At 36.1% G+C, this 13,711-nt stretch overlaps 1 protein-coding gene across 6 annotated transcripts; it reads left to right on the top strand.

The window, feature by feature from the left end:
- The first annotated feature begins 93 nt into the window (after positions 1-93).
- On the top strand, positions 94-13,298 carry LOC128993676 (probable cytosolic iron-sulfur protein assembly protein Ciao1). Of its 6 annotated transcripts, none has more exons than XM_054417727.1 (8): positions 102-190; positions 4,840-5,125; positions 5,943-6,051; positions 7,097-7,253; positions 8,272-8,392; positions 10,332-10,470; positions 11,531-11,657; positions 12,892-13,298. In XM_054417727.1, exons 2-8 carry the CDS (start codon positions 4,856-4,858, stop codon positions 13,031-13,033), a joined length of 1,065 nt encoding a protein of 354 aa, XP_054273702.1. In that variant the 5' UTR covers positions 102-190; positions 4,840-4,855; the 3' UTR covers positions 13,034-13,298. The 6 variants fall into 6 exon arrangements, with proteins under 6 accessions (XP_054273704.1, XP_054273702.1, XP_054273701.1 ...); XM_054417726.1 differs by having other exon boundaries at positions 108-306; XM_054417724.1 differs by having other exon boundaries at positions 108-306; positions 4,798-5,125.
- Positions 13,299-13,711: the final 413 nt, after the last annotated feature.

The raw sequence follows: 13,711 nt of genomic DNA, 5'->3' as shown, positions 1-13,711 counted from the left end.
TTAGAAGACACGATAGAGCAGCAGCTGTTTTAATTTTATTTTATCAACATTCAACACAGACGTCACAGACAGACGACATAACCTCCAAACTCCAAATAATAGTCGGAAGAGGGAAGACTCGGAAGTCGAGTCGGTCGGAACTATTTCCCTAAAAATAGTGTTTAGTCAGTTTCAGTGGAATTTGATTGAAGTGAGTTTATTTTTATGTTTATTATTATTATTCAATTTTATTGTTAAAATAATAACTAAGTAAAAACTGTAGCATCAACGAGCATTTATTTACACATAACGTTTGGAAAATCTCAGGTAAGATTTTCGTAAGTGGTTTGGCTAAGGCTATTCAAGAACTATTTTAACTTTTTAACATTTTATCTCGAATATATTAAACATAACTTTTATTTAAAATGTCGACCAAAGTAGACAACTTTACATCCATACGAGTAATATTGACTTAATGCTATAATTTTTAAATAGGCTATATCAAGTAAACAAGTTATTGTTATTGGGCCCTACAACAGCTTATATCCTTTAGGCTTCAGGGATTGTTCCTTGATTGAATCATGCCAGTTTTACAATTGAAGTGTCTTTCCAAGTTCACTAAAATTCAGTCTGCTGTAAAAAAAACGTAAGTGGTCTTAAACACAAAAGGTTCTCTGTAAGAAGAAGCGCCAGGTAGCCAATTGTCTTATTAGTGGTGCAACTTACATCCTGGGCCATTCAGCGCATAGTTCAGGTGGAAATCTCAGTCTAAACTATGGCACAGACGGATATGACGAGTAGACTTCTGTATCTGTTGGCACAAATAACCGAATGAAAACATCGTTTGGTTAGTTAGGTAAGGTTAACCTAACCTAACCAACCAAACGATATATCGAATGAAACAATTGAATAATCAATATTTAAATTCGGTTGTTTGTGCCAACTGATACGGATGTCTACCCGATATGACTAACTCCTCAGGCTATGAATTGCATATCAGCAGATAGGCCTATCTTACTTATCCGGCTTCATTGTGATCATAGATTGTTACAATTGATCGATAATAAAAAGTTGTCAGATAACTTATCATAACTGACTAAAATGAGATTTAAATCCTCAAGTTATGATGCTGTTCTGGCCATGGATCAGACCAGCGGCGGTTCCAAGGGTCGGACTATAGGCGCTAAACCTTCCCATAGAAATATAAATTTGTACGGTCATTTTGTCATAAAAACGTAAAACAATGGTTTTTGGACACGGTTCTAGACGTTAAAAATGGATTTTAAAAGTCACCATACCGCCTTAAAAATAGCAAATTTCCCAGGCGAGAATCCCCAAATCTCTTACAAGTGTAGAACGCCCCTTGAAAAGTGCCTATAACCACCACTGGATCAGACCTAACAGTCTACCTATCTGTTAGGAATGTTGTTAACTAAGAAGTATATAGGACCCAATTTAGGCTTTCAGCGCTTAAAGGGGCTAGGCTTATAATTTTTCTGTCGTACAAAAAAAATTTGCCATACAATTTAGGGGGATTTTATTAGGCCTACTGGGTGAGGAGCTATAGGTCCTTGTGCCATATTTGTCACCTCAGGGTTTTAAAAGCTTTTATCAAGGTGTAGTCTCTAGTTCTTTCAATACCTATTTAAAAGTTTAATCAGGACCTACATTTATTTTTTTATTACATTTGCAGATTTGCTAAACAAAAACACTGGCATCTAGGGATTGAGTTTTTTGTATTTAATCTCATGAATTATTTAATCACTATTTAATCACTATATTTAATACTATATAATTTAATCACTACTCTCTTACTAACCTATAGTAGCAACAAAAGAGCATGCCTTCGTCAAAGAGAGATATGACCGATTAGGCTAATTTATTTGATGAGTCATGAATATGAATATACTAAATCATGAATATGCCCTACTACATAGCATCTTAATGAGGTTTTTAGCTTACCATATGTACTACCTTTGCTCTAAGACACCTGCAGCAAAATAAAACACTTTGAAATGAAAAAATGACAGCATTAGAAAATTTTTCTTTCAGATATGGGCCGGTTGGAATTAGTTGAGATTTTGACGGGCCACACAGGTCGAGTTTGGAATGTGAGTTGGCATCCGAGTGGAACTTTGATTTCATCTAGCGGAGAAGATAAAACCATCAGACTGTGGGGTCAAGAAGGAAACAGATGGGCTTTGAAGACGATTCTGACAGACGGGCATCAACGAACAATCAGAGAATCTGCATGGTCTCCCTGCGGAAATTACTTGGCTTCAGCCAGTTTCGATGCGACAACTGCCATCTGGGACAAAAAATCGGGACAATTTGAATGCATTGCGACATTGGAAGGTCACGAAAACGAAGTGAAATCAGTTAGTTGGTCTGTCTCCGGACACTTCCTCGCTACATGTAGCAGGGACAAGTCCGTGTGGATATGGGAGGTGGGAGATGAAGACGAGTACGAATGTGCCGCTGTTATCAACGCTCACGCTCAGGACGTCAAGAGAGTAGCATGGCATCCACATGTCGACTGTGTGGCTTCGGCGAGTTATGACAATAACGTAAAACTGTTCAAGGAAGATCCTGCTGATAACGATTGGTCCTGCACGGCTACTCTGACTTCTCACGAATCTACTGTTTGGGGGTTAGCATTTGATAAAACCGGAACACGTTTGGCAACTTGCAGCGATGACAAAACTGTGAAAATTTGGAAAGAATATCTTCCTGGGAATTCCGAAGGAGTCGTTACTCCAGGCAATGAGGCAGTGTGGAAATGTGTGTGTACATTAACCGGCTACCACAACCGAACTGTGTTTGACATCTCCTGGTGTCACAATACCGACCTCATCGCTACTGCGTGTGCCGATGATGCTATACGAGTGTTTAAAGAAGCAGTTGATTCAGATCCTAATCAGCCTAATTTCGAGCTGGTAGCTACGATTCATTCGGCTCACTCCCAAGACGTGAATTCCGTTAGGTGGAATCCAGTTAAGCCGGGATTGTTGGCATCTGCAAGTGATGACAGCACCGTTAAAATATGGCACTTTGTTGATTGAGTTTGAGGCGGGAACTAGTAAGGGTTATTACTTTATTGATTATAGAAGGTTACAAAGTGTAGGTTTAAGAATAATATGTTCATTTCATCAATAATTATTATATTTAACACACACTTGGATAATACTTTTGAAGTATCACAATGTCAACAGTTTTTTTTTCTAAAGAACAATATAAGGATCACCTGTGTAGATCATTAAAATTGGAGTGTTTGTTTATTTTTATACACAGTGTTTTTATATTTTAAATAGGAGGTTTTAAAATCATAAATGAACAATCTCTATGAAATCTCTATTTTTACGAGTGTTTCTTTAATATGACTTTTAATTCCTGTTAAAGATGTTAAACATTGTTTTTGTAAAGATGTAATCTAGAGCAATAGGCCTAACTCTGTTTGACCAGCTGTTCAGAATCATTAGCGGAAAAACATAAAATTGCTAAAAATATTGACTTTTTAAATACATCTTGGCTATTATTTCAGACAAAAGTATCATAGGAAAAAAAGACTCTAGTTTAATCATAGTAGAGTCTCAATTATTCAACTCGAACCAGCTGTGGCAGGGTCGTACTTTACGGAAAACCAAATCAAAATCTTAAGAGTTAAGACAAAGGTGGCAAAAGTACCTGTCATACCCGGTAGGTATGTCAGAATACTTGCAAATACCACACAACGTTTACAGTACTTGATTGTCAGCAACGAGGTTTTGATAATACAAAAGTCGAATAGCCAAGACTATAATCTTAGCCTCCTCTAATACAAGGCCGCAGCATTGGTCTGTGGTAACGTCAAACTGGCATGCCTGTTGCCATGGTAATATCAAGAAAAACAAACATGTAAAATAAACACTGCGCAGACACAACATTACAAATTAGTAGGGAACAGCTGTTTTGGTATGTCTTCGGCGTTGGCACGTTTGTCTCGCAGTCATTTTTTTTATTAGAGGAGGCTATGGTATAATTTTTAATTTTTCAATAACTGGATATGCCTAGTTAATATAATGATTTATACTATTGTTTTAGATGTACCTATTAAATATTTTATACAAACTGTACATTTGTTAGTAAATAAACATTAAACATGTTGAACTTGGTCTTATTTACACCTTCCCTACATTAGTTTCATCAGTACAAATATTTTAAATCTTAATTGTTTAACTTAATAGTTAATAATAATTTTAAATAAAGTTTCTACTTTAAATATTTAGCCTACCTTGAAACCACCTAAAATATAAGACATTTGTTTTAACTTTCAATACTTTTTTTTGTCAATAAAAAATCTAAATTGTATAAAGAAAAAAGAAGAAGAATCATCATATAATTTTTATTTAAAAAAAGTTTCATTTACCAACCAGTATCAGCAGCACAATCAATCAATTGAGCTAAAATTAATAAGAAAATAAATCATTTTTTCTGAGGTACAAAAGTATTTAAGCACGTCATCTTGGAGCAGGAAGACTGCTTCTGTAGTGCAGCTTACTAATTTCATGTTACTCAAGCAAAATTCAATGGAAATGAGTTAAAACACTTTTACTTAAAAACTACCATTATATCCAAACGACTCATGATAATATTATGCCTAAATGTGCCTGAAATTTAAATACAATCCAATGAAAATGTTTTAACACCATTTAACCTTAAACTGGTCTATTTCTAATTGGCACATGATATTACTAGCCTTCTAAAATACACACATGACCTAATAGAAATTGTGAAAACAATTTTTAATTGAATGAGATATTTCTGACTCGTAACAATTAGCCTAATGAGCCTGACAAGTGTGACAGCGAGAGTGTGTGATAGACTGGTCTCTCGTTCGATGGCAACGATGTCGGATTCTCCCCCTCTTCTGCCACAAGTGATGTCATTCCTGACATCTTTCGCTCCTCTCCACCTGGCCGAGTCCTGGGATAATGTGGGACTGCTGGTGGAGCCATTGAACCCTCCTCCGATCAAGAAGGCTCTGCTCACTATTGACCTGACTGAAGATGTGATGGACGAGGCGGTGGCAGCCAATGCCAACTTGATCATCTCCTATCATCCTCCCATCTTCCAGGCTCTGAAGAGGATCACCGGAGATAAGTGGAAGGTACAAAACTTTTGGTTAGTTATTTTGTTAGAGTCCACAAGTTTGACCTACTACACTTGCCTTAACACGTTCACTGCGGGTGGCACAGTACTGTGACACGCTACAATGCACCAATCTATTTCTCATTATCAGGTTAGCTCCTAGTGGATTTGTTCGCTTACTATATTAACGTGGTTTGTATGGCTTGCTTTTGAGTATCATTTTCGCATCACCACATTTTTAAGGGTATGTTTTAGTAGGTATAGTTTTTTTAGCGTCAAGATTGGATTTGTTCACTTTATTATCAGCAGTGAATGTGTTAAAAGAGATTTTAAGACTGGTAAAAACAAAATGGTTTCCAATTTGTTTTCTTAATTATTTAAAATATAAACGGAATCAGCAATCTGATCGACTTTCTCCGATTAGCTTGTCAACAACCCTTATAAGGGTCCCTTTTCATGGATTAGCGGTGACACAAAAGTTGCATTTACTGTTGAACCGTTCTTTTTTACAACAATGAGGTTTGTAGCTTTTTGTTTAGAGCTAGAAGGACTATAACATAAAACTGTGCTCAAAATAATTTAGACTATTATTTAAGGCACATATGCTACCTTTACGTCCACAATTCAATAGTATGGTCAAACTCACTACATATTTTGCCTATCTAATTAAACAGTTAGGGGCTACACTATGAATTTTAATAAATTCTTTTAGCCTGTTTATTTTAAAACCGATTTTTCTGTTATTTTATGAGTGCTTTGTACAGTGATTTATTATCAGCTGATTAATCAATGACAATTAAATGCTATGAAATTAAACTTATTTAAAACTTCCACAGGAAAGGTTAGTCTCGAGATGTCTTGAAAACAAAATAGCCCTTTTCTCTCCTCACACAAGTTGGGATGCAGTCAAAGATGGTCTTTCGGATTGGCTCGCCAGTCCTTTTGGTACGTTCTTAACTTGTTTAGAAAATAAAATGATTAGATGATAAAAAGGAGAAAATAGTATAAATACCTGCAAATTAGTGAATTTCGATATGAAGAAGCTATACCATTTCCTATTGGATACAGAAGTAGACATCCCATCTATATGGAGCAGCTGTTGCCAATTTAAAAAAAAGTTGTGTGAGCCAGTCACAGAATGCGCTAGTGTCTGAAATTCTATTTTCTACCTTTATTGTGCTGACATAGTTGATGGGTCATAATAGTTGCTATGGCTCATAATAAGTCGTTCCATCATATGTACTTGGTAAAAAACATAGTGTATTCGACAGAAATCAGTAATTTAGATGAGCGCAATCTGTGGGTGGCTCACATCAAATACGACGACTAAAACTCTGGTGACAACTTTAACATAGGGGATGGAATGTCTAGTTAGTATCAATAGTCAAAGCTATTACCGTAGGTGGTATAGCAAAACCTAGATGTGAGACAAATTTACTTTTGTATTTTGATGTCACCAGGGGCCAAAAACACTATTCGTTCAAATATTGTGTTTATATTATACATCGTTCAAATATTGTGTGTATCAGCAAACACAATAACTCAAAGTAATTTTGATCCAATTTTGATGAAATTCGGCAAGTATCTTTACAATTTTCATTATTTATTGCTAATTTTGAAGATATAACAAATCTAAAAAAAAACTAGGATTAAAATTAAAACGAACATAGGATACTTTCCAAGTATATGTTTCTTTACCTAATTATCTGTTGGGTGAATATCTCAGACTTATGGGAGAGGAAAAAGCATATCAACTAAAAATATTTTGGACAGTTTTTCTTAAAAATATTTTTAATTTCTTGATTGGAAATGCCACTACCATATTTACTAATGTAAAGTTGGTGTGCAACTGTTAATACATCAAATTTTAGAACCATATTATTTCTCTTCTACGTCCTTATCCCTGTTGAAAAGCACGGGAGTCATCTAATTTATCATTGAATATGATACAAGGTACCACAATACTTATTTTAAAACTATAAACTTTCAGATTTCGCCGAGAAGCAGCCTATTCTGAAGTCCCCCGGTCGTTTGAGTAATCCTGCCTTTAGTCACCACGTGAATGTGTTCTCTCATCCACCGTCAGCTTTAGACGATGCCCTCGAGTGTGAGCGAATCCTCAACCAGAACGGCTGTAAGATTTTAAGGTAAGTACTGTAAAAGAATTTTTCTTAGAAAGGATAAGAGTAGAACTAGCTTAATTGAAAAAAAAACCAAGGGTTTTTCATCTTTTCGTTATATGAGGACCGTTCAGAAATTTACCTCCAGTCAGTAATTCTAGAAATAACTAAGTAATAACAATTTTTTGTATACATCTGAAAACTTCATTTTTACTTTACTCCTTAACATAACTGCCAAACACATTAAAGCACAGTGTCCTTTTACAAATCTTCCAAATTTTGCGCCGCCTGCCATAACATGTGCGGTGACAGACTCAATACAACTACCCGACTCCTATATTTTCAGCCATTTCTATTATTATCGCATAGATAGTCCTTTGCAATATTTTGGTTATGTTGCTCTTGTATCTGAATTATAAGCCTCTTGAAGCTCAAAGGTTAATTTTTCCCCTAAATTTTATAAATATTTTAATTGATCTTCAGATGTACAATAACTTGACTAATCTATGAGAAATTCTACACTTTCTATACTTCATTCACAAAATTCACGTTGTTTTAGGGCAATAAATCTATCCCCTCCACGTCTTGATCCTACCATTAAAACATAGCTCAACAGCTGAGATTGTCAAAACATCAATCAGCTGTGAAATGTACATTAAGTGGGGGAGGTTTGGGCACTCCCTTCAAACCGCCTACATTTTCTAAACAGACTATAGCTACAATACAAGACACAAGAATATAATTGAGTCTATTTTCTGTAGACTTTTCCTACATTCTATTCAGGGAGTAATTGGTGGTACTAAGCTATAAGCTTAATCTGAAAATAAGGTGTTTGTGTGCCAAAAGTTTGTAGAACCATCAACGCTTGTTAGACTAATTCAGACGTTTTATTCTTCGAGTTTATTTTACTAGATTTTTTATTGGAAAGTAAGGAGCACTTACAAACATGCAAAGTTGATAATGTCCTCTACATTCACTATTGGAAAACCTCAAAACTAAAGTTTTGCTGTAAAATATTGATTCCAATAATTCTTTGTTGTTTCAGTTCCTCTAAAATAGAAAATCAATTCAAATTCCAAGCAATTGCTCAGAAAGAGAGCTTAAGTGGATTGGAAGCGTCCTTAAACAATAGCAGTTGTATATACAACATTTACGAACGTGTCTCGGTAAGTATCTAATTTTATTTGCAATGTTACATGATGTCATATACAGGGAGCGGCAGAAATATCTGACAGTTTTCAAGCGAGTACAGTCCGGAAGCCGAGTGGAGGAGGGTGGTGGGGAGCGGCTCATTCTCAAAGCCAAGTGACCCCATTTCAGTCGCCATGGAGCAGTGGACCGGTATTCATCGCGCGTTTGTCGTTGAGGCGTATTTTAAAAGTGGCGATTCTGTTGTTGATACCCATCGTAAGTTTCGTAGGCATTTTAATGTGGCTTGTGGGAAACCTATCCCATCCCGAAACACCATCAAATTGTGGGTGGATACCTTTAGATCCACAGGATCAACTGCAAAACGTAGGCCTACAGGCCGTCCAAGGTCAGTGAGGACGCCGGTGAACGTGGAGCGAGTGCGACAAGCTGTGCCAACGAGCCCGCATCGCCCGGCGCGTAGACAAGCTGCTGCTCATGGCATGTCTGAGCGCTCTATTCGACGAATTTTGCACTCGGACCTTCACTTTCACCCATATAAAATAGCAATCGTCCAAAAACTTCAGCAAACTTCGTCGAATAGAGGGATCAGACATGCCAAGAGCAGCAGCTTGTCTACGCGCCGGGCGATGCGGGCTCGTTGGCACAGCTTGTCGCACTCGCTCCACGTTCACCGGCGTCCTCACTGACCTTAGACGGCCTGTAGGCCTACGTTTTGCAGTTGATCCTGTGGATCTAAAGATATCCACCCACAATTTGATGGTGTTTTGGGATGGGATAGGTTTTGATAATTCCCACGAGCCACATTAAAATGCCTACGAAACTTAAGATGCTATCAACAATAGAATCGCCACTTTTAAAATACGCCTCAACGACAAACGCGCGATGTATACCGGTCCACTGCTCAATGGCGACTGAAATGGGGTCACTTGGCCTTGAGAATGAGCCGCTCCCCAACACCCCCCTCCTCTCGGCTGCCGGACTGTACTCGCTTGAAAACCGTCAGATATTTCTGCCGCTCCCTGTATATTCTGAAGGGGATGATGAAAAATGTATTTTAGTCCAATGGACAAATAAATTTTATTTTAATCTGAAGTATAAACTCATTTTCAATTAAGTAATTTAGTTAAAGACCCTTAGTAATGTATAGTATGTAATTATTATGTGTTAAATTGTAAAACCCCTTGAATTTTAAAACTAAAACTCTATTGATTTTTTGATTATTTAAAATAAAATAACTAAGAATTTGCATTATAAATAAAATTTTTCAAAAAAGCGTTACTGGCATAGGCTACTGTCAATTGGCAAGTAAGGCAATGCAGAACTTTGAAAATTAATTGTTGTAACATAATGGTTGTATTAATGTTGTCATCAAACCAATTTTCCTCAAACATGATGGAAAAATTAATTCGTAGTAAAAAAACCTTTACCTACGACCGTTTTTTAAACTTAGCCTTAACAGTTCAGTTCTTATAATTTAAAAGATTCACTTTACGACATTGTTTTCTTACTTTAAAACACTAGTAACGGACCAATGAGGTTCAAGGATTGAGAGAAAAGAAGTAAAATTGTAATGCTTTGAACACCAACTTATCAGATGTTAAGACCAATTGAATTGTTATTGAGTGGTTGGAACAATGAGGTTGAATCACTACCAGTGGCAATGAGAGGTTATAAACGAAAACATAACCTCAATTTTAAGTTATGAGTATAATAGTAAACAAGTCTAAATTAGTGTACGAAACTCGGGGAAATAGTCTGAAAATTGTTGGAACTAGTTATGATAGTCCAAAAGTTTTTAAGGCGCTCGCCTCTCGTGTCGTAGATACTATCTGTACGAGATTGTTGGGTAAACTACTTTTATAAAACAAATAATTGAATTTTTTCACAATGTTCAGGTATATAGTACCATTAAGCATTTTTTTATGTTTGCTTTTTAATTATTTTCATTTGCAGGTCCCATTAAGTGACTGCGGTACTGGACGGGTTGGAAAGTTGAAAGCTGCAATAAAATTATCAGAAGCAGTTGAAAAAATTAAGAAACTAGTCAATATGCCTCAAATAAGAATAGCTTTGGAGAAGGGAAAGACAATGGGTAACACACAAAGCTATTATTGATAGTAGGGGATTGTTTAAATAACTCTTTATATTCATTTCAGTAATTTAGGTTAAGCTTTCCTCTAAAAAAGTTTCCTGTAGGGAAGTAGTTTTTTTTATTATGGTAAGACTTATGCCTGGGATCACTTTTCTTTTTATTTCAGCATTCCTACCACCATACCAATCTCAAGAAAAAGTTTCAAAGTTTCCTATGAAGAAAATGAGATGCTATTCATTTTTAATTTGCCCTTATGTACTTTGAAACCCTCATGTACTATTTAATTCTACATCATAACATTGAAATGCATTTTTGAAAGGATTAAGCTAAGCTTAAAAAAAGATTGAGCTTTTTTCCTTAGCTCAGCTCGAGTTAAAATCTCAGGTTTCCACACCACTTATCACTAAGGAAAATTGAAGAAAATAGTCCTTGTAATAGCTTATCATTATCAATTAAGATGGCGTGCCACCTAGATGCATATTTTAACCCAAATATGGGTTTAGAATTGAGTGAGATGATCATTTTAGCTTTGTTATTGACTAAGATAAGCTATTGCATTAGCCAATTGTAGAAAAAGGATTGCAGCTAGCTTACCTCAAGGGGTGTAGGTAGGCCATAGAACGTACAGAAGAGACACTATTTCGTCCCCTGAGGGGCTTTGTCAAGTGTAGAATAAGTATTCGAGTTTACAAAATGGTTGCTGTCAGGGGACGAAATATTGTGCGCTCTGTGTCTCTTCTGAATGTTCTGCGGCCTAACTACACTTCATCAAGGTGAGCTAGCTGCTATCCTCCTTTTTCTACAATTCAAAATCCTGGCCTAGAGCCTTTCTTTGGATAAAACTATTTGATTAGCCAAGTCATTTATTTAAGGCCCACTGATCAGGAACAGCTGGATTCAGTTCCGAACCGTCAAAAAGCTCTGACTTTCCTCAGGATTGATCCGGGCACCTTTTGATTGTTAGGCGAGCACGACTACCACCAGTTTAGATGTAGGTAGAACTCCTAGAGGCTCACACATATCTATAGAGGCAACACATGAGTTTATCTTTCTGTTGTAGATTCCAGTGTAGAGTCAGTGGCAGTAGTGGCAGGATCAGGAGCGTCTGTTTTGCGAGGGGTTCGTGCTGATTTGTACGTGACAGGAGAAATGCTGCACCATGATATACTTGATGCCAACCATTGCGGGTGCGTATATATTTACACTAATAAACCATACCCCCCGCAGCAAACCTGCAGAATAAGTGAATTTCCATTTGCCTAATTGTATTTCCCCAAAATATTTCCCTAATAATACAATTTGTTCCCTATCAAAATACATTTTGTTTTAACAATACATAGGTTTGCTGCTACAGGGAAGGTAATCAAGTTTTTATAGAACAGTATTAAACAAATTAATTTAATTAGCCAAATAAAAAGAATATCTATATATTAATAGGCAAGCATATTTCTTTAAATCCGTTTTTCTCAGCTTGTGTGCATCACAGGGAAAATCTACGCATACTGGTAGAATAGTATATTTCATTACTAGGACCGAAAGTGGAATTTACTGTCGCACGCTCAAGTTTTTGTGTGAGGCAAAGCCGAACACAGGGAACATCAATTTCACGTACCATACGAGGCGAAGCCGAGTATGTGAAAGCTATTTTCACGTCGAGGAGCAAGTGCCGGATAATAACTTTCGGTACGAGTTATGAACGATTGTGGCATACTTTGATGCACACTTTGGTGATCACGGATTAGCAGACCTCAGTCTGCATTACAACTATTTTATTTCTCAATTAATTTGATTGAACATCAAAATAAAATAAAATCTAAAAGGAAACAATAAATTTTGTTTAAACATGAAAATAAAAGAATAAAACAACTTTTAACAATATACAGCTGATTCAAATCATTAAATTAAACGGTGACAAAACACTAGCGCGCGTAGAGAATAAATGGAGAACTAATTGAGAACGAGGGAAAGTAAATTTAAATTTAGAGCGAGGGAAAATCAGCTGATCGATTTTCCCTCGCCCTAAATTCGAGCTTGGGAAACGACTACTTTCATTGATGTCAGCTAGTATCTAAAAGAGTTACTTTCGTTACGGAGTGATGAAAAGATATTTTCCTGTAGATGTGCTGAACCCCTTTATAAATTAAGATGGGCTAAAAATAAACACGAAAAATGAATTTAAAAATTATAAAAAATTAACATGGGCTTTATGGGTTGCCTTTCAACTCAAGGCTCATGTGGGATTGTCTTGCTTCTGTGTCAGAATTGGGTAGATGGATTGATCTTACGCTTTGCTTATCCTCCAGAAGAAAAAAAAACGTGGGAATTAAAGACAGATAATAATTTGATGTTATGCTAAAAAAGCTTGACACAATTTTACTAAGTGACTTATAAATTTCAATTCACCAAACATGTTTGTTGCAGGTCGAGCGTTGTGTTGATCAACCATTCTGACTCGGAGCGAGGCTATTTGTCTTGCTTTGCTCCTCTACTGTCGCAACACTTCAGCGGAACTTTGGACGTAATCATCTCCCAGCGTGACAGAGATCCAATCAACATTGTTTAGCAGTTCAAACACCTGTCTTACAAAGGCTGATCTTGTACTTTGAAGGAAATACATAAATGCTTCTAATTGTTGTTCTCGTTTTAAAATTTCCATTGGTTGTAGAAAGTGTTTTGAAATCATTAGACTAATAATTAATCATTAACAGATATGTCATACTAAATCCTTATATGTGTAATGTGTACAACAAAATTCCCTTTTCATCAGATTTTTGCAACTTTTTTCAAGCTAAAAAAAGTCTGACCCATCAGGTAATACAAAGATTATTTGATAAATTTAGTGTGTTTCGTGTTCAAAATTGCAGAAAAAAATTAAAATGCATCTAATAACACTTGAAACATATATTTACACTTATACTGTTAACTCACTGGTAAATATATATAAACAATTGTTAAGTAGGATGTATTTTGATTGGACTTACCCAATCGTCATCATACCCGATAGGCAAATGATAAGAATGTTTCAAGCTTACGTAGACGTATTTTATTTATATTCCAAAAATGTGTTCCGAAATCCTGATCAAGAAGTTATTTAAGGATCAATGAATCAATACCTATGGTGCTCTTTGTGCTCAAAATTAAAATTAAAAAAACACAGTACCATACTGAGCAATGAAGTAACACAGCAATTAAATATGTCAGAACCAAACGGCACTAGATGAACAGGTTTTGACTTGCTTGG

This window comes from Macrosteles quadrilineatus, unplaced genomic scaffold (genome assembly GCF_028750875.1).
Source record: "Macrosteles quadrilineatus isolate MER2022 unplaced genomic scaffold, UCM_ALF_1.0 Scaffold_1__1_contigs__length_201487025, whole genome shotgun sequence".
NCBI classification, from domain to species: Eukaryota; Metazoa; Arthropoda; class Insecta; order Hemiptera; family Cicadellidae; genus Macrosteles; species Macrosteles quadrilineatus.
This window is presented reverse-complemented; position numbering and strand designations above follow the sequence as displayed.

What these genes read in the sequence shown, in the direction of transcription:
- LOC128993676 (XM_054417724.1), top strand. Translation starts at nt 4,802, where the DNA reads ATGAGCCTGACAAGTGTGACAGCGAGAGTGTGTGATAGACTGGTCTCT. An exon ending in TTGGCTCGCCAGTCCTTTTG is followed by an intron (nt 6,052 to 7,096) that starts GTACGTTCTTAA and finishes ATAAACTTTCAG; the next exon opens with ATTTCGCCGAGAAGCAGCCT. An exon ending in ACATTTACGAACGTGTCTCG is followed by an intron (nt 8,393 to 10,331) that starts GTAAGTATCTAA and finishes TTTCATTTGCAG; the next exon opens with GTCCCATTAAGTGACTGCGG.